Source organism: Echeneis naucrates, chromosome 11 (assembly GCF_900963305.1).
Source record: "Echeneis naucrates chromosome 11, fEcheNa1.1, whole genome shotgun sequence".
Taxonomy (NCBI): domain Eukaryota; kingdom Metazoa; phylum Chordata; class Actinopteri; order Carangiformes; family Echeneidae; genus Echeneis; species Echeneis naucrates.
Genome location: NC_042521.1, coordinates 4,269,780 through 4,290,038, shown reverse-complemented (window position 1 = coordinate 4,290,038; position 20,259 = coordinate 4,269,780). Strand labels below are relative to the sequence as shown.

Genomic DNA, 20,259 nt, shown 5'->3' with positions numbered 1-20,259 from the left:
CTGATTTTATTGGAGCAATAAAACCTGGTGAAACTCTGACATGGATGCACACCACAGGCCTGATGCGGACAGTAAACACGGATCACGCAAAGTGAAAGCTCTGCAGGGAGATGCATTCGGCAAATGCAAAATAAAAGCCGAATTTCCTTCGTACACGTCAAAAGAGGGAAAGGAAGCGGCTGCTTCGTCTTTTTGTCTCTTGCTCGTGTGTTTTTTTGCTGCGCTCTGCCTCTTGCGCTCCTTTTATGGGAAAGGAATTAAGTTTGCGCGAACAAGGGCGGAAACGCTGCGCGGTGGCTGCTGGGAAAATTTGACAACCAGGAAGAAGAAGAAGAAGAAGAAGCTGCTCAGTCTGCTCCGCGAAGCTGCACGGCGGACACACGGCGACATCACCGACCAAAATCACTGCTCGATCAGTTTAGCAGGTAGGCAGCGTGTGCTATCTCTGCTCTACTGCTTGTAGCGTGTTTAGGTTTTGTGCATTTTAAAACAATAAATAAAAAGAAAAAAAGGGAAACAAGGCGAGCTAAAGAGGCTACGCCGCGTCGCCGCTTCCTCTTTAGCCGGATTCATTTATTGAAATCGGGTGTGATGCTAACGCAGCCCGGCTAGCCGAGACCGTTAGCCTGCAAAAAAAATAATAATAAATAAACATAAAAATAAAACAAAAGAAACCAGTGAGATTGAACATTGTTTTTGAATGTTGATGGCAGTCACTTGATTTCCGACGTCCTGCTTTTTCTGACAGCATGACTTCTTTTTTTTTTTTTCCAGTATTAGCTAACACTGGGAGGGGTGTGTGTGTGTGTGTGTGTGTGTGTGTGTGTGTGTGTGTGTGTGTGTGTGTGTGTGTGTGTGTGTGTGTGTGTGTCTGTGTGTAAAAAAAAAAAAAAAAAAATCCAGGAAATGCCTAAACAGACACTCAGCAGCTCGGAGGGTTGACTGACATCAGACCAACAACATCAACAACTTTATTTAGCTAGCTGGTTGTGCTTTTCGGTGTCCGGTGCAGATTTTGATCGTCTTCTCTCTTCAGCTTAAAAAAAAAAGGAAATACATTTTAAAAAAAAATTGAATATCTAATCGGTGCTCGGTCGGTGGTTTCTGGGCCCGGGGAGAGGCTGCATCACCGGCCGCTGCTAGCTGGCTTTAGCCGCCCCAGGCTCTCATCTCCCGACCGGCTGATTGGGGGCAAAAAACCCCGGTGATCTCATTAACCGTCAGCGGCTTGAACTTGATTTGTCTGTCGCTTTTTTAGCCCCCCCCCGAAGAAAGACTGCTAGCTCACCGCCATTGCTTTGGCCTACTTCTGCCTCTGCGACAAAGGGGAAATCTTTGTGTGTATGTGTGTTTTGTTGTATTCAGTGTAAATGCACAGAAATGTTAGCACATGCACAGCTGAGCTTCTCCTCCTCCTGTCTGGACTAAAGTCCCCCCCCCTCACCCTGAAGCAAAGAGGCTCCAACCCTCACACAGGCCTAACCTACTTCCCTGCCCCTGCATGCTGATGGTGCTGCTTTTTGCTGAATATTTATGCCGTATGTCCACAAATGTAGGTCTGCCCTAACTCCAAGAAAGACAAGCGGAAGAGGCTGTGTAGATTGGGGGGGGGGGGGTAACGCATGTAAACTTCATCCTTCATCCATCAGTCAACATCCCCGTTCCCCCCTCAAATTTTGATCATTTGACTGTTTCATGTATAAAACAAAAGAAGATAATAGGCCAGGCCCAGAATGACAGGTCATCATGGGTGAAGAAAAGGAAAGTGGGGTAAAAAAGACTTCAAAAAGACTTTTTTGGTCTTTGTGTTGTTTTTTTCCTCTCATCAGGGAATGTCCTATGAAGAAATTAGAGAAAACAATTTCATTTAATTTGGATTTGAATTTAAGAATAAATTAAAGTTGATATGTTTTATTGTAATTTTTTTTAACACTAGATTTTAGAGGCTCAAGATATCACACATACAAACATACCTATTGTTACTTTAAGGGGCCAAGCTTATACACATTTAACCAACATTCCTTTATTCTAGCTCAAGGAATCTGCAATCAGCTTCCTCCGTCTCTAAATTTGTGCTTAAGCTCTGTTTTTTTTTTTTGTTGTTTTTTTTTTTTACCCCTTCTTGCCTTTTATAGTGAGTAAAGGAAAATGTTATGGCAGGCACTATTTCCTGCCCTGAGTCATGATGGCTATATCTGCCCTCACGTCTCTGGAAAGTTGTTTCTTCTTCCTCGACAGTGGACTTTCCTTGGTGGTCAGCACTTTGCTTGAACATTTGTGGTCACATTATTTTGGTGGACTCGAGGAGTCGGTCTCCAGCTATTAAACCGGATCCAGTACGTTCAGCTGTGTAGTTAGGAACTTGCATTACCTTTTCAAAGCAAGCTGTGTTTGCTTTATCTGGTGTCTGTTACCTAACTCTCCTTACACCTTTCGGGGCCACTCCCTTCCTGCCTTGCTGGTGAGTCAACCCGCAGCTGAGATCAGGAAATTTAGCAGTTGAACTCTGGTATCTGCAGGTGTATTGTGTTGCTGTGGCCCTGATCATGAAAGACATGCAGGACAAGGATAGTGTGTGTGTCCCCTGCTACATGCCTAGTTGAGAAATAAATTTACAACTCTGACTGAATGATTGCGGCAGAAGAAAGGGAAGTTGTGACATTTTGGAGAAGAGCTGTCATGTGTGCTGTCGGAGTAATTATTCTTTCAGTTATTGGATGTTTTTAGTCACTGGTAGATTCAGTAAACATGTTAAGGTTTTAGTGATTGTTGTGCTGCTGATGCTCTGGCATGTTTATGATTTCATTTACAGCTCCAGGGCTGACATAATGTGTGACACACTCCGCCCTGTTTCAGGGCTTTTGTACTATCTACAACAGCATTGGCCTCAAGGGGAATCTGAGTCACATAACATAATAAAATTTTAACAACTTCTTTTCAACTTACCATGAACAAAACCCTGAAGAAAGAATTGTATTCATGTAGATTTTTAACTAATATAATTCCTATTTAAAGATGGAACAGACACAAATGCTTACTACTGTAGAAATTTTTTGATACTGGGTTTGGATAACTTTTTTCTTTTTTTAACTTGTTATGAGTGACAGAAAGTTGTCACTCGTAACGCAACATTTTTTTTGTTTGGTTGTTAGTTTTTGCTGTAATAGTTATCTGATTTAATAAGTCTGCAAGCCAGTTAATCAGCAAAATGTCTTGTGCAGTCAGTGGTCTACAATAAAATGGAGTATAAAATGAGATGAAACAATGAAAAGCAGCAAATCTTCTCAGCTGAGGGCCTGGAACTGTCAAATATTTAGTATGTTTGCTTGAAAAATAATGAGCTCAGTTGTCCAAAGTATTTGTTATCCAGTCATTGCAGCTCAGTATTCACATTACTTTGTTTCCTGTCATAAAACTCATTTCCCTCAGCATTTATATCCAGGAAAGTGCAGATACTTAGTAGTGACTTGGCAGCATCATAAAAACGTTGAGCGCTGTCAGTCATTAGATCTCCACAGACGTCAGTTCACTGACTGCAGCGACGATGAGACCCTGGTTTGTCTGATGGGCTCATTAGTGAGAGTGGCCTGTGTGGCTTCATTCATCGTCAGCCATGTTTAAGTACCTGAGACTGGAGACACTTTCAGCCACGCAGATGAAGGCGGCATCAGTTTACAGCCGTCTTGTGTAATGTCAGTCTTTCTCATTATCTGCGTCTGTGAGCACTTTGGGTGTAAGAATATGCTATATTTGGACTGAAGTTAGTTAATCGTACATTTGAATAGTTCAATTTTTAATCCCATCTTTAAAGTTGCTGTATAACTGCCTGCTAAAACTTTTGGTCCTGCCCTTAAATGTTGCAATTGTGTTCAATTGACATATTTGGGATGACAGGGCAGGTCTGCACTCCCCACAGTCAGCAGTATCTGCATAGCTTTACTCAGCAAGTCCCAACCTGCCATTCTTCCCCGCTGCTGCTGTTACAGTCCATGTTTTTTTGTTTGTGTTTTATTTAAGGGGATTTCTTGCCTTAAATATCTGAGTTTTGGCGACAAACATTTTTAGGTTTGTCACTTTGGACTGCCGGAAATTCTAACAGTCAGACAACATTGTTGCACAAAACTTGGGCAATGTTGAAGGAAAATATACCTGACTGTGGCAAATTACACACATTATTTTAAGCCTTATTGAGACAGATCAACCAGTCGCACTGCTGTTGTTACCTTTGAAGCTAATTTTTAATTACATTGTTTGGTTTCATCCCAGGAGTTTTTCAGTCCACCAATTATACAGCTAGAACAAAAAGTACAGCTGTGCCTTGATGATTAAAAACAGATGACAAACACCAGGACAAGTAATAAAAACTACATATGTTCTTGCATCTGGTTTGGTCAGAAAGTGGTCATTGATAGGAAAATCAGAATTTTGATGACAGCTTAGCAACTGAGCTTTAGTGCCACATTAAGTAAGTAAAATGCTGAAGAATGTAGACAAACATGAAACATCTTTTGTATTCTGCTGAATCAGGAGCGTGTGGGAGTTAAAGAGAAGTCAGTGTTACAGATAAGAAAAGAGGATTTAAATGGCCTCCAGCTGCTGGATAATGTGATCGCGGATGCTTGGTATCTGCTCTTCCTGTTTTCACCTTTTCACCTTTCCGCCTTGCAGGTATGGCAGAGTTGGCGAGTCTGGTGCAGCGGCTGGAGGTGGCGGTGGGCCGTCTGGAGGCCATATCAGGCCCTGGTGGCAGTGCTGGGAATTCAGCTGGTGGAGGTAGGTATCAGATGTATTAAGTACCAATTAGTCTACATATTCAGTGTAGACTAATTGTAGACTAACTACTGTCTGAGTGAGAAATCCTCATCCACCTATAGAATCCATCACTCAGATGAATGTATTTTAGATGTTTTCATGTTGAGACGGTTTTGCAATTTAGAAATCAGAATAATAAGTTCACAGATTTCTTGCAGCATTACTATTCTACCTATTACTCAGATAATTTGAAGATCTTAGATTGTATATCCTCATCAAGCAGTTAAGTCAGACCACTGTTCTGAATGAATCATCCTGAATCCTTCTATGCTAAATATATATCTACTGTAATATTATATTTGTACTTGCCTCTATTCCTAAATGTCCCACAAACAATATCCCCTTATATTCATATCTTAAGTTCTCTTGTTCGTGATTATGAAAAATGTAAAATGCATTTGTACCGCTGTTTTCAAATTTTTCAGCCGTGTCAGCTTTCATCGAGGCCTTTGATGAGATCGTGAGTGGACCCTTGGCCCAGTACTTCTCCCTCAGCCAGCAGATTGGTGGCGATGTGCTGAAACACGTAAGTCAATTTTGGACACAAAATTTGTCCTTTCTCTTAAAGCAAGTAATTCATGGCACAAAAATCTCAAAACACTGACATTAAGTTTTCTTTTTCTTTCTTTTTTTTTTTTTAACTTACTCTCTCTTGTCCTTACAGGCAGAAATGATGAAACAGGCATTCTCCAGTCAGAGACAGCTCCTCATGACGGCCTCGTCCTCCCAGAAGCCCTCTAACGTGAGTTAAACACACTTGGTACTTGTTAAATTGGTTAAACGGCACGCTGATCAGTTGCAAACAATTCATTAAGTTTCCCACCTGTCCTACATCGCTGCGTCCAGCCCCTCTCTCTGTTCAATCAATCAAATTTACTGATAAACTGGGTGAGTTGGTGCAAAGGTTAAAGAGGATGTATAATGTGTGCAGGCCGTGTCATGATGAAAGCAGTCTGTGTTGAATAATAAAAATGATTACATCTGCTTTAAAATCTCACGTTGGTTCGTGTCATCTTGGGCCCCTTCAGGCAGTTTTGACGACTCTGCTGCAGCCGGTCTCCAAAGCGATCCAGCAGGTGCAGGCGTTCCGCGAGCAGAACCGCACCTCACCGCACTTCAACCATCTCTCGGCCGTCAGTGAGAGCGTGCCCGCCCTCGGATGGGTCGCCATGGTGAGACTGGGGATGGGAGCGCTCAATCGGCAGGAGAGGAAATCTTTGTGGTTGGGTGGTTTGTGTGAGTCTAGAGACAAGCACCCCTTTGATTCCGTCATCGCTGTCTGCGTGTCAGCCAAGAAACTGTCCCTCAACAGATGCCAACAACAGAGCTTCACTGTTTAGATGATTAACTCTCGTTGTTGTAACTCTTATGAATAATACATCAACTTTTCAAACACACATAATAGATTCTCAGTTTGCACGCCTGCTTGTGTATCTCAAACATTTCATCATAAACTTGTGAACTGAAATTATTCCATTCCCTCCTCTTTTGATGCTGGAATATGTGATCTAAACGAGAAGCTTGACATTTTGGGAAGTTTACTCATTTGCTTTGCTAAGAGATTGGTGAGAAAATTGATGCGAGCCGCCTTGGTCTGCTACATATTAAGTCAGCAGCCAGCTTTTTAAAAAATATACACCTTAGCATATTTCTCAAAATGCAGATTTTTTTTTTCTTTTAATGACAACTTAAAGTTTAAAATCATCTTGTTTATCTGTCCCAGGCCCCCAAACCATGTCCCTATGTCAAGGAGATGCAGGATGCCGCCATGTTCTACACTAACCGTGTGCTCAAGGAATACAAGGACAAGTGAGTCAACCCTCCGTTTCCCTGTATTATGTCCACACACTAATTTTAGGTTCAACACAATGAGAATCTAGAGGGACTCCTTTTGCGATTGTGTTTTTTTTTTTTTCCCAAAGAAACTCCAGCATTGCTTTCTAGCTTGTGTAAAATCTGCCATATGAAAGGGCCACAGAAACTTTGAAATGCGGCCAGTTTGCGGGGCCCATCTGTCTTTTATTCTTTTTCTCCCCCCAGGCTCTTTAAGTGGAAGTATCCAACATGTTTACTGAGTCAGCACTGCCACAAAACAAGCTGATGCACACTGGGGGTAGACTTTCTGTATTTAGACCTGAAATCACAGCATTGTGTGTTTATGAGCAGACTCGAGTTGCAGTCAACTCAGAAGTTACTCAGACTAAATTTTTGTGAACAGTTGCACAAAAATTTGACTTGTATTCAAATTTGTCTGTGAATGCAAAGTGGTAATCCTGTATCCAAATACATGCCATGGAATAAAAATCAGTCACTACACGCACGGCATCTTGACATATGAAAATGTAACACGTTTCAGGTGGTAAACTTGCTACAGTGTGAGGAAGAGCAGAGTCATCTGTAAATTGATGGGGGGGGGGCTTGAATGCAAATGATCAACTGACAATTCTGCTTCTTTCCCCAACAGAGACAAGACACATGTGGACTGGGTGAAGGCCTACGTCTTAATCTGGACTGAGCTGCAAAATTACATCAAGCAACACCATACCACCGGACTGACCTGGAGCAAGAGTGTGAGGATTACAATAAAAATAAAATTCATTTGTCTTAAAAGCCAATTTAGGGGTAAAAGTTCTTTTCTGAAAATGAAGAACGACGCCTTCGTATAGCCAGTGAGTAATGATTAAGAATAGGTTATAGAGCAGCTTAACATAATGTAGCAGGTTGCATTATTAATCACATGGATTTACTGAGTGACTTCCTGCTGAGAAATTCACAATATCAAAGTTTTCCAATTGGAAATTGTCTGAAACGGCGAAAATTAAAAACTAAGGCAACAAATTCTTGACAATTGGCCTTCAAGTCATCTAATATCAGGAAATTAGTTCCACATCGACAAGTTCAGACATTAAATAGACCGGAAACGTGCAAATAGAAGAACATCAGGCTTTATTTTTGGTCCCCAATAAATCCAAATAAAATGCTGGGACGTCCCCTCCATAGAAAATTTATTTGCTATAAATCTTATTTCAAAATGTTTCCTGAGTTGTATCTTCTGGCATTAAATTATGTTGTTCCTTTTAAAAAAATAAAATTTGTCCACTCTAGGGTCCCATAGCTTCAGCCACTGCCGCCCCTCCTAGTGCTCCTGCTGGTGGATGTCCTCCCCCACCTCCCCCTGGACCTCCTCCTCCTCCTTCCCTGGACCTGAGCGGACCCTCTGGCGGCAGCAGCAGTTCTGGTGACGACCGTAACGCTTTGTTCGCCTCCATCAACAAGGGAGCTGACATCACCAAGGGTAGGCAGCTGGAACTGTATCTGCTGACTATCCGCTAATTGTCACATTTCTCCTTATAAAGAAAAGGTAACAGGTATTTGGCTAAACATGACACAGACGCTCCATCATTTAGGTCTGTCTTTTACCTTTATTTTGAAAGGTACAGTTAACCTTCAGTGTCACGTGTGTGTGTGCTGAGTGAGTTGATTTATACTTTGAAACCTTCACATCTGTTTAATTAGTAAAACCGTTGATATTTTTCAATTCTTACAGTTGAATTACTTTGACATAGTTCAGGTTTGAATTGATTAAAAAAAAAAAGGAGTTGTGTTTTTTTTTTTTTTTTGGTTTTTTTTTTTTTTTGTTTTTGCATTTAGACTGTAGACTTGTGAACTGATCACCTCTTTTCTTGGCTTCTCCAGGCCTGAAGCACGTGAGTGATGACCAGAAGACCCACAAGAATCCTGCCCTGAGGGAGCAGGGAACTGCTGTGCGTACCGGCCCCAAGCCTTTCACGTCACCTCCCCCCCGACCTGCCCCCTCCGCCGCCCCGGCCTGCACTCTGCCCCCTGTGTTTGAGCTGGATGGCAAGAAGTGGAAAGTGGTAAGATGTTGGACCGTCTTCTCTACACAGTTATGTGAGAAATCACAGCTTTAAACTCACACTGCCTCCCCCCCTTGCCCCCTGCAGGAGAACCACGAGGGGGCACAGGGCCTGGTGATAGACAATACCGAGCTGAAGCAAGTGGTTTATGCTTACAAGTGTAATAAGAGCACCCTGCAGGTCAATGGCAAAATCAACTCCATCACTTTAGGTAAGATATGAGTAAACCACACCCATGAAAAGAACTTTTGTTGGATGTTAGAATGGGCTGTTTGCTTTCCACAGATCAACTCTTGCTTACTTATTTACTTGACATGCTGCACATGCTTCTGTCCTAAAAGTTTGTTTCTCCCTATCAGACAACTGTAAGAAAATGGGCCTGGTGTTCGATGACGTTGTGGGCATCGTAGAAATCATCAACTGCAAGGACGTCAAGATCCAGGTGTGATTTTTGTGAGATGAGGTGTTTTTTTAATTTTTGCTGCTGGTTTTGTTGCATTTCATGATGTCGCCCAGCGATTTCTGCATGAATTAACATTAATGCATCTTTCATGAGGGCCCCTGCTTTATATTCAGAGTCACACATTGACGACTGCAAGCTGCTCAGTGTTTAGCAAACACTGAATCTACTGTCGACAGTGAAGCTGCTCTCTGGCCAAAGTGTAAATTGTGTTGCTTTTATTTATTGTTTTTATAACCAGGTCATTGGTAAAGTTCCCACCATCTCCATTAACAAGACGGACGGCTGCCATGTTTACCTGAGCAAAGACTCCCTGACCTGTGAGATCGTTAGCGCCAAGAGCTCAGAGATGAACATCCTGGTTCCCAACAACGACGGAGAATTTGTGAGTGTCTTGTCAGATCCGGAAAAGTGATCGTAGAATTTGTTGGCAGATTGAATAGTAAATATAGTGATGATACAGTCAAGAACGTTTTGTATTCCATGTCTGAAAATAGACTCGCACATAAAATATTCATTTCAGTTTTAGCATGACCCCTCTCTCTTCTTCTCTCAGACGGAGCTTCCTGTTCCTGAGCAGTTCAAGACCGTCTGGGATGGGCAGAAGCTTGTTACCACATCAACAGAGATCGCTGGATAGACGAGAGGCAGCATTTCAACACCATCCCCACCTTTGTTTTTTTTTTTATTTTTTTTTTGCAAATGCCTACCTGACTGATCGACCACCCCACCAGCTAACTCTCACACTGTAGACTGAGATTCGGACCTCATTCGTTATATATCCTTCCCTTCTTCCTTATCAGCCAATCACATCTTACGCTGTCCCTCCGATAAGCCAATGAGAGGACTGCTCGCTTTACCTGGAGCAAATCCTCCAGCCAATCAGCAGGGAGCAGCTTGTCATTCAAATTGGGTTTCCTGTAAGCACTTTTCAAAAACAAAAACATTCATGAGTTTTGCCAATAGATGGGATGCTCTGTGTTTTTTTTTTTTTGTTTGTTTTTTTTCATCTGGATGATGCAAAGTTTAATTCAGCACATAGAATAGTAAACATGGTTCCTTTCCAACAAAAGCACTGCAGCCAGGAGCGCCTGGCTTTCATTGTATGCAATTCACAGGTGAAGCACGTTTTTCCAGGATAAGGATGTCCATATCAGCTCGACTGATGTGGACTGTAACATGGTAAACATTCACAGTGGATGATGAGGTGTATATAAAGACTTGTCAGCACTCAGAGCACAAAAATAGGAGTAAAAACAAGATGGGTGCAAAACCACTGTCAATTTTACATCATGAAGCTTTTCATCAATATGATGTGGACGCAATTAAAATAGCAGGAAAACATTAAAACTCCATGTGCTTTCCCTTAAGTCACAAATAGGACATTCCTGAGTATTAAAAACATTCCATGCAAGGAGGCATGTAAGAAAATGTTTGCAGTCAAGAGCAAAGATGTTGACACAAAGATGGAGACGGAAAAAGGCATGAGACTGAGAGACATGATCGATTCTTGTTGAATGCTTCAGCGCCTCATCAGTCTCTAGATCTGAAATATCATCTGTATAGATAAGAACAATTATGACGTAGTCTTAAATATTAGCTCTCACCATCAACATCTCTCCACTCACTCCTACCCATGTCTGCACGTTGCAGTTTCCTTCAGCTCTTGCAGCTGTGAATAATTTTTTTTTTTTTTTTTTTTTTTTTATATGTATAGTGTCTCTTTGTTTTACCATTTTATTTTTTTTTCTTGGGTCCAAAATCAGACGTCTGCTCATTAGTGCTGGAGACATCATTAAAAGTGTTGCAATAAAACAAATGTATTTTGGTCTCTTTATTTGTTAAACATGTAATATGTACAGAAGCAAATTATGCACATTAGTCTATTTACAGGATTTTAGAAGTTATGTTAGTTTTCCACAAATGAACGGCTAAATTAAAATGGCATTGAAAAACAGCATCAAATGATCAGTGCAAAATGAACAATGAACTGCGTTCTCTTCAGACAGGTTGCTTCACCCGTCACGATTAAAACTGGCTTTAGCGCAAATAAGGCAGCAGGTTTTTGTTGAACCAGTCTCTGGTGAACTGGAGGTGGTCTCCCTCAGATGCCAGGAACACCAGCTTTTTGGCCTTGTCCATCGCTGCCAGGCCCAGACGATCCTGAACGCAACGCAAGACAACGGAAATTGCTTTTTTTTTTTTTTTTTTTTTGGCTGAAGTTTAGCTTCACTTTATGAAAAAGGAATTCCATCTCCTTTTCTTCCAGAGCTTCTAAGTGATTTTAATGAAACTTACAACTGAACATAGCTGCAGAATCGGAATAGAAATATTTGATATAGCTCAGAGCAGAACCTCAAACTCTTTTTGTTACCTCTTTATAGAGCACGCTCTCCTGCAGCGTCTCCGTCTCTTTGGCCTGGCCAGTTTTCAGGAAGCCGAACCACTATGAGAGAACCAGGAAGAGTCTCTCTGTAATGCTGGTAAACTGAGGGTGATGGAAGTGATGCTTTGTAGAAAAGATGTGAGTTACCTCAGTATCTACAGGATCCACCACGGTGTCCTGCAGGAACTTCACCATGACGAACTTTTCCAGCAGCTGAAGATTCTTCTTGTAGGTTTCATTTACTCCCTTTAACAGCAGAAATACAGACAGAAGCTTGTCACCAGAAAATCAAATTGATATTTCTATTAAATCTTGACTTATTCCCTAATCACCATTTATTTCTTCATTTATTCATTTTACTGCTTGCTGATTTGACCTGGTTTTGCTAAATCCTGCATTTGCATACTGACCCTCTCCTGATTTATGTCGGCCAAGAACAGGCTGTGCTTCTTATACAGGTTGTCGTTGAGCGGGTCGTGCCAGTACTGCGCCTGCACCAGGCTGATAACCGAAGACACGACATCCAGTTAGAGCTGCAAGGCCCCTGAACGCACCGCAAACACGCTCACATTCAGAGAAACTTACTGCTTTTGCACCAGGTCAGTGTACGCGCCGCTGTTCAGAGCTTTTCGGATCATGTCGCAGATATGAGAGCTCTCTCCGGGACACCGCGGCAGCCCGTACACTCCTGACGAACAAGAAGATGACACTCATGTTCATACTGTAACTCAAGAGTTGAAGAAAACGATGGAGGAATTATCAATAAATATGCAAAGATAAGGGAGAAGTACTTTCATATGACTACAGAAGAAAATAAAACATAATTTATTACAGTAGAGATACTAAATCAACCTTGAGGTGAAATAATTTTCTTAAAATTTTAATAATTTTTCAAAACAGTAATCTGGTCTGATTTTATTTGTTTGACTTGTAGCAGCTTTATTGAGCAATTTTCTTTAGTTGAGCTGTGAACGAGCTCTTTGGAGGATTTCTGGGACGTTAAAGGTTAATCTATATTTAATCAGTGTATTAGTTCGATTGAACTTTGTACTTCTGCTGTACTTCTGCTGGGAAGTGAGCTGATTTTGGGATTGTGGTTTCTCTTGTTGACTTTACCTTGGTGCTGACCACCAATGGAGATCAGAGCTTTCATTGGTGGAGAGGGACAGCGCTGAGCCACGGCCCTCCTGTGAACAGAGGAACCAGGGTGATCAGCTTCCTTATTCTCGTCAGGAACAGAAAACATGCTCAAACAGCGGCTGCCGCCTGAGAACGAAGCTCGGGCGTGAACTTTACAATCCTGACCCTCTCAAACGGAGCTGAAACCATCTCTAAGAGTCGGTTTTCAAAGCATTTCATTCACTCTGAAGAAAAATGAGGCAAGAAAGGAACCCACGCCAACGCAGGATCAATCAATTGCCCTCACATTCACATAACAAAACCATTGGAAGCCCAGAAAAGGAATTACATACAGAAATTGCGCCCCCTGGGAGAAGCCCATGCCGTTGTATCCATCCTTCAACTTGGGGTCCTGTGCCAGCTGGCTACACACCATTGACACTTGCTCATTCACATCCGAGAAAAACCCATTTTCTGTGTCCTGCAGGAGGGGAAAAACGAAAAAGTTCAAAGCATGACAGAAAGATTAAAAGAAGAAGACGAGCACCGTCCACGAAGGGAGTCAAAGTCACGGATCAAAGTGAAAACCAACAGAGTTGTACTGCACTGCTATGAATATTAACACAGAAAATTTACACAGTGGAGTTGTACAGCAGCTATTTTATGATGTAATTTGAGCCACTGGCACTGCAAATATCACCGAATAGGAATCCTTACATGTCATGTGGATGAATCAATCAAAGCTGTTTGGGTCACATGCAACATTCTCAGCTAAAAGTGTCATATTTTTGCATGAATCGTGAGTTTGTTCAAGAAGAAAACCAGAGTTGATGTCTCTGTTCAGTTCGAGAATGAATTTGGGGGCATTTATAGAAATTAAACAAACTCTGAAATCGTTTACAGATGTTACAAGTAAAGTAGGTTAAAGTATTTACTTTTTAGCACAAGAAACACTAAAATAACGTTGTATTGAGAAAACAACTTCCTTTACTAGTTTTCCTCACAAAATGGATGCGCGCGGTTCCTGCTTTCACCAGCAACTGAATCATTTCTGCAAAGCACTTGACTGAAGACACATTTTCTTCCTCGGCTCTGACCAGGGAGTGTGTTCACTTAAAAAAAAAAAAAAAAAAAAAAAAAAAGTGTAAAATTACCTCTATGACATTTTTTCCAATCATCAGTGAGAGCACGTAAACACCGGAGATCTCCTCCTCGATCATCTTCTTGATCGCTCCCATGCTGAGAGGGTTACAGCAGCTGTCACCTGGGAAGCACAGATTATGAATATATCTTAGTTAATTATCATTTTATCATAACATCTGAGCTAAACCTGACTGCTCTTACTCCCCTACATGTCCTACTGTTGTTGTATATTGGTTTTAATAGCACTGACCGATGAGATGTTCAAATCCATTTTAAATTTTTACATTTGATGCAACTGAAGCTCAGCTTAAATAATTTAGAGCGGCAATTTTAAATTGATTAACGAATTCATAGAAAATTTATCAGAAACTGTCCTGATGATGAAATAAATAATTTAAAGCAAAAAAAAGTTCTTGGTTTCATTTGCAGTTTTTCTTTGTTAGTAAACTAAATGTCTTAAAGTTTAGAACTGTTGGTTGGACAAATTATTAAAAAATATTATACTAAACAAATAATAATTATCTGTACTATTTGTCTGTCCCAATTTTCTTTGTGATGTCAACAAAACTCTCTAACTCTCTGAACGTAATGTGTTGCTCGGTATAAGGATGGATGCTCACCCATCCCGTGCCACAGCACCACCGGTGTGGTGCCGTTGTTGGAGTCGTGGCTGCCAGCAGCCAGCAGGACTGGACCAGCCAGGAGGAAAGACAGGAAGGCTGCTGTCATTCTGGAGCCTGAAACAACAAGCAGGCCAAACTGAAGCAACTGAAATGTTTTACATTCAAAAAAATAAAGCACAATAATAATAAAAGACATACAGATGAGTCAAGTCTCCCAGAGATGAACAAACACAACTGCCCTTTTAACACTGGTGGGGGTGAAAATGTCAGCAAGCCTTTTAACTGGTGAAAAGCTTTGCTGCAGAGATGTGGCCTGAAAGACTTTCTCAAATATTTAGGTTGAAGTATGTGTAGTGATGATAGAAGCAGTACTCAGCTAGTAAGTAAACATCTAAAATACAATCACCATCTCGTGTACTGCAGAACAGAAACTATGGTGTGATCGTTTCCTGAAATGTAATGTTTGAAATTCTTTACAGTAGCACCTACACAGTTTGCTTTTTATCTCCAAAAACACAAAAACACAAAGACACAAAGACACCAGAAAGTATGCTATAATATAATAAAGGCTCAAAGAATTACCTGGGTAAATTTCACAAGGAATCGACGATTAAATGCTTTTTTTCTAAGGTGCAGCAGAAGATTCGAGCTTTAAAGAAGGTTGAAAATCAAGCTGTTCTGAAAATAAACCGTAGTTTGACCATAAAGAGCTAAATTAAAGTCAAAACATCAAATCTACTTGCTCATCGCGTGAGCGGACTTCCTGTCTCTGTCGAACTACTTGTTGTCATGTGACCAGGTTCAGACTGAACAGCCAATCAGATTCAAGGAGTGTTAGACGAGGGGCCCGCCATGCCAGGTTGAGCAGATTCCGTTCATCCATCGAAGAAGCGATTTGTTGAGTTTTGGAACAGCTTGTAGATCGCTGAAAAATAATTAAACTTTAATTTTAAAGTCTACTTATTTTAAATATTATTTTTTTAATGGTTATATCCAACTCTTTAGCATCTTCCGGTTAATCGCTAAAGGTTGCCAGTATATTACGTAGTGAACATCAATTAGGAGTTTTACATGGCTAATTTATTTACTCAAATGACACCAGCCATTTGAATTATTAATTAGTGATATTAATATTAATTATAAAATCCGTTAAATTAACTCAATACAACTTTACATATAGTAGATTACCGCTACAGAATACTTTTAACGTTCAACGTGAAATAAGTGAAACCTGGCAACCAAGAAGTGTGCGGAAATGTCTAACTTGTGACCGATCTTTGCAGTGAACCTTCTTTTTTCCTCTTTCTGGTTTGAATTTCGCGAACCTGTCGCGACACTGCGGTTATTCTCTGGTCACGTCTCCGTTAGCGTTCATTTCAAACCTCACCTGGACACGTTTCGGTTTCGCTTCGCATTTTGAGAAAGAAGTAAAAGTCCGCGCGCTAGCTGTTAGCTCATTAGCTTGCCATGCTAGCTGGCCGTCGTCACGCTCGACGACGACAACAAAAACAACAACAACAACAACAACTGAAGTTTGTCATGTCGCTGGTTTATTAAAGCTTTAAAACGCCGACAAGTTTTTAAAAAAAAAGGAATAAAGTGCGGGATGTCGATGAAGTGCGAGGAGGCCGGGAGTTATAACGTCGCGGGGTCGTTCGCCAAAAGTTTCGGTTACGGAGGGGAGGAGGCGGACATGGAGGAGAGCAGCTGCCCGGAGGAGAAGCCTCGGATCCTGCTGATGGGGCTGAGGCGGAGCGGCAAGTCATCCATCCAGAAGGTTGGTGTTTTTAAATAATACGTTATTAAATATTTTGTTCAATGAGGAAATGAAAGATTTGTGGTTGCAAGAATAAATACTTTACAAACAATCTTGTGTTTAAATTCATGACAGAAAATTAGCTCATCTTGATCTAATAAGGTTTAGTAAAGTTTAGTAATTTAGTAATGTGATGTTTTTTAAGTGTGCCTTTTTGTATGTATTTAATTCAATGTAATGTCTTTGACCCGAGTCCTGAGTCTGTCATGGTTTTAGTTGATATTTAGTTCACTTCAAAAACAGATCAGTATTAGAAATAAAGTAAGTAACCACATATTTGTAATCATTTGTGGCTGAACTCTTTTTTTGTGTGACTTTTGTGTGATAAGATTGACTGAAACTTGAAAACATGAAGTAGTAACAGCAGTGATGAAGTAGAGACTGAATAGTGCAATAACTCATAAATATTATTCAGGTATCATGTCCTTTTATTGTTTATGCAGAGCATGCTGTGCCTTTTTGTATTTATTGTGTTTGGATTTATGTCATATGGATTTGGTGAAGATGTATTTTAACCAGCATGTGAAGCCAAAGACAAATTTGTGTGTTACTGATGAAGATTATCATTAATATTGTTGTTATTATTGTTAAACATTATTTTGTTGTGCATCTTCTCTTAGGTTGTATTCCACAAAATGTCACCCAATGAAACTTTGTTCCTCGAGAGCACCAACAAAATCTACAAGGACGACATCTCCAGCAGCTCCTTCGTCAACTTCCAGATCTGGGACTTTCCTGGACAGGTGGACTTTTTCGACCCCACGTTTGACAGCGAGATGATCTTCAAGGGAACCGGCGCCTTGATCTTTGTCATTGACGCTCAGGTAGGAAGAAGTGAAGCTCACAGTTCTGTTTTTAAATGCTTCCTGTGTGAGATAAATTACCATCCCACCTGTTTCCTGTGATTAATGTGTCTCTGCTATTATTAGGATGACTATGTGGAGGCTCTTGGGCGCTTGCATCTCACTGTATCCAGAGCCTACAAAGTGAATCCAGACATCAACTTTGAGGTGTTTATCCATAAAGTGGACGGTCTATCAGACGATCACAAGATAGAAACACAGAGAGATGTTCATCAGAGGGCCAATGATGATCTGGCTGATGCCAGCTTGGAGAAGCTTCATCTCAGGTGAGGGGTCTGACATGTCTGCACAGGACGGATACTTCAAGTCTTGGAGCAGGATTTGTCTACAGATCATTCCTGGAAACCAAGTTATTTTTCTTATAACTGGGTGTGCCCAGCCTTTTTGTCCAGATTAAATTCTGGTGTTTATTGTCAGTGACTTCAAATGATGTGAAACATAAACAGCAGAAAGAGAAGTAAGCTGGATTCACAATCTGTAGATCTTTTACGCTTCCTTCCTTTTCATCTCTTTCAGTATAAAAGCATCACGGTTACAGCATCATTTTGCAGCTGCTGTAACTATGTCCTCTCCTATTTCCTCTCCTCAGCTTCTACTTAACCAGTATCTACGACCACTCCATATTTGAAGCCTTCAGCAAAGTCGTCCAGAAGCTCATCCCTCAGCTGCCCACTTTGGAGAACCTGTTGAACATTTTCATATCTGTACGTTGTTTTAGTCTCAGGACTTTAGCTGTCGTCATTTTCACCTTCCCTCATCAGCCTGCTTTGTGTTTTGCAGCACTCTGGGATTGAAAAAGCCTTCCTGTTTGATGTCGTCAGCAAGATTTACATCGCCACGGACAGCTCTCCCGTCGACATGCAGTCCTATGAGATATGCTGTGACATGATAGATGTTGTCATTGACATCTCCTGCATTTATGGGTGAGAAGCATTAGACTGCACAAGTGTTGGCAAAGATAACATCCTTTTTGTTATCCAGAGTTCAAAGCTGCTTCTCGCTCTCGGCAGACTAATGGAGGACAGCACTGGCTGTGCTTATGACAAGGAGTCTTTGGCTATCATCAAGCTCAACAACACTACCGTGCTTTATTTGAAAGAGGTCACAAAGTTCCTCGCTCTTGTCTGCATCCTCAGAGAGGAGAGCTTTGAGAGGAAAGGTGGGTAATTAATTTTTTTTTATAAACAGCAAAGGTCTGAGGTTTGGTTATACAGGATGTCTCTTTAACGTCTGAATCTTCAGTTTTATTTATAGTATGTCCACACTAAAACTGTGTTTAAGCCAACTTTCCTTCTCATTTTCCCTCCTTTTAATGACAATGTAACTTTAATGACTAATGTCCTTAGTAAGTATTCATGTTTATTTTATACAATTGAAATGCACCGAAAGTGGCTGGAAAACAAATTCCACTGTGTGTGGTGTAATTATATAAAGCCTCCAACTGAGCAATGTTGAAATATCCCAAAATTACAAACAATTTCAAATAAACATCCAAGAAAATAATTTGGCTTCCTTAAAATGTGAAATATTCAGGAGTAACAGCATTATTATTGTAGGAGTCAATGCGACCATAGAAATCATAAAATAAAATGATAATTTTTGTGTTTGTTCTCCAAAAGCTTAATGAATTCTTTGGTATTTTACAGTCAGCCTTGAAATTAAATGCCCCTAAAACAACTTCCACAATCTCTCTACAGGTTTGATAGAGTACAACTTTCACTGTTTCCGAAAAGCCATCCATGAGGTGTTTGAAATCGGCGCCTCGTCTCAGGCTGCAGTCTGGAGACCGACGAGCTCGTCCAGCAACAACCTGAGTGGATTAAAATATGCTGCTCTGAATGGAAATGCTGTTTAAAGGAAAAAGGTAATATTAATATATATTTAGAAGTAATTTGAAAAGGACACATGCCTCTTGTCCTGCACTTGCTCCCTTACTGTGTGAATCCAGAGGACGATAAACATGCGTGAACTTTCTGGAAATTCAAGGGCTGAAACGGACTGTTGGACCAAATCTGACCTACCCGCTTCTTCTGCTCTGGTTTGAGAAGAGGAGATGATTTCTTTAGAAATGTATGTCCAGTGTTAGATGTGACATGTAGAAAACAAAACTAAACACACGTCATTAATGTGTTTTTTCTCCTTCCTGAGAACTCCAAAGTATCTTGATACTCTTGATACTTTTGGTACAAGTTCAAGTGCCTGTCATCAAACAGAGCTCAGTCTGTGCGCTCCCAAACTGTACTTAACGTTGTAAAGCATTGCAAACTTCTTTTATGTTCCTGCTCGTTTTAGCTGAATTACTGAGTTCTGAAAGTGACTTTAATCCCCCGTATGAAAAACAAATGGCGTGGAGAAGAGTGTTTGTCCTTCAGTTTTCTGTTGATAATGAGTCATAGGACCAGCGACTGGTGGTCTGTTCAGGATCTCCTCAGACCAGGACTGTGCCAGTTACACCATTAGAGCCTCGGCTGATCAGCACAGGGCTCGGAGACGTGATGGTCTCAGTGGAGTCTGGGAATAACTGCTGGCAGCTGACCCTCTGAAGCCAAATTAACTTCACACATTCTTTTTGTAATATTTATTATGCTTTTTTTTTTTTTTTTCTTTCTTTTTTAGATGTGAGCGGTGGTGGGGTTGTGTGTGTGTGTGTGTGTGTGTGTGTGTGTGTGTGTGTGTGTGTGTGTGTGTGTGTGTGTGTGTGTGTGTGTGTGTGTGTGGTGTGTGTGTGTGTGTGTGTGTGTGTGTGTGGGTGGGTGTGTGGGGGGGGGGTACTTGGAGATTTATTTTTATTATTGTACATAAATATTTAATAAAATATTTCTTTCTTTTTTTTTTTACTCAAACATAACATTAACTTAGTAGAGCTGATTATTACTAGTTAAAGGGAAAGAAATCCATAAATGGTTTTTCAGCGTAGTTATTGCATATTATCTAATTATGATAGAAATTATTGTCTGTCTATTTGCAGTTCATGTTTTTATTCATACAATCTTTTTATTTGTTTCCATATTGTGCATTCTTAATTATACTAAGTTAAAACTATGGATTAGATTTCATATTCATTGAGGGGAAAAATAAAACCTTTATTCCCAAATAGAAAGGGAATGGGTGTCCTAGTTCTATATTTCATGTCTCACATTGCGATGATTCGTATTTGAC

General features: G+C 40.7%; 3 protein-coding genes across 4 annotated transcripts; 2 read left to right on the top strand and 1 right to left on the bottom strand.

Annotated features, from left to right (window-relative positions):
- Positions 1-327: 327 nt before the first annotated feature.
- Positions 328-10,978, top strand: cap1 (CAP, adenylate cyclase-associated protein 1 (yeast)). Its single transcript, XM_029513560.1, has 13 exons — positions 328-425; positions 4,669-4,773; positions 5,238-5,338; positions 5,477-5,554; positions 5,841-5,984; positions 6,536-6,621; positions 7,277-7,382; positions 7,918-8,107; positions 8,509-8,690; positions 8,778-8,901; positions 9,050-9,132; positions 9,392-9,535; positions 9,707-10,978. The coding sequence occupies exons 2-13, from the start codon at positions 4,671-4,673 to the stop codon at positions 9,788-9,790; spliced, it is 1,425 nt and encodes a 474-aa protein (XP_029369420.1). The 5' UTR covers positions 328-425; positions 4,669-4,670; the 3' UTR covers positions 9,791-10,978.
- Positions 10,970-15,220, bottom strand: ppt1 (palmitoyl-protein thioesterase 1 (ceroid-lipofuscinosis, neuronal 1, infantile)). The gene is made up of 10 exons (XM_029513563.1): positions 15,004-15,220; positions 14,419-14,535; positions 13,810-13,919; positions 13,009-13,136; positions 12,653-12,723; positions 12,122-12,224; positions 11,947-12,037; positions 11,684-11,782; positions 11,525-11,596; positions 10,970-11,313 (listed from the first exon to the last, which is right to left on the bottom strand). Exons 2-10 carry the CDS (start codon positions 14,525-14,527, stop codon positions 11,191-11,193), a joined length of 906 nt encoding a protein of 301 aa, XP_029369423.1. The 5' UTR covers positions 14,528-14,535; positions 15,004-15,220; the 3' UTR covers positions 10,970-11,190.
- Positions 15,221-15,291: 71 nt separating this feature from the next.
- Positions 15,292-19,706, top strand: LOC115050630 (ras-related GTP-binding protein C-like). 2 transcript variants are annotated; one of them, XM_029513562.1, is made up of 7 exons: positions 15,292-16,198; positions 16,960-17,061; positions 17,167-17,366; positions 17,690-17,804; positions 17,881-18,023; positions 18,111-18,259; positions 18,798-19,706. In XM_029513562.1, exons 1-7 carry the CDS (start codon positions 16,028-16,030, stop codon positions 18,953-18,955), a joined length of 1,038 nt encoding a protein of 345 aa, XP_029369422.1. In that variant the 5' UTR covers positions 15,292-16,027; the 3' UTR covers positions 18,956-19,706. The 2 variants fall into 2 exon arrangements, with proteins under 2 accessions (XP_029369422.1, XP_029369421.1); XM_029513561.1 differs by having other exon boundaries at positions 15,640-16,198; positions 16,858-17,061.
- Positions 19,707-20,259: the final 553 nt, after the last annotated feature.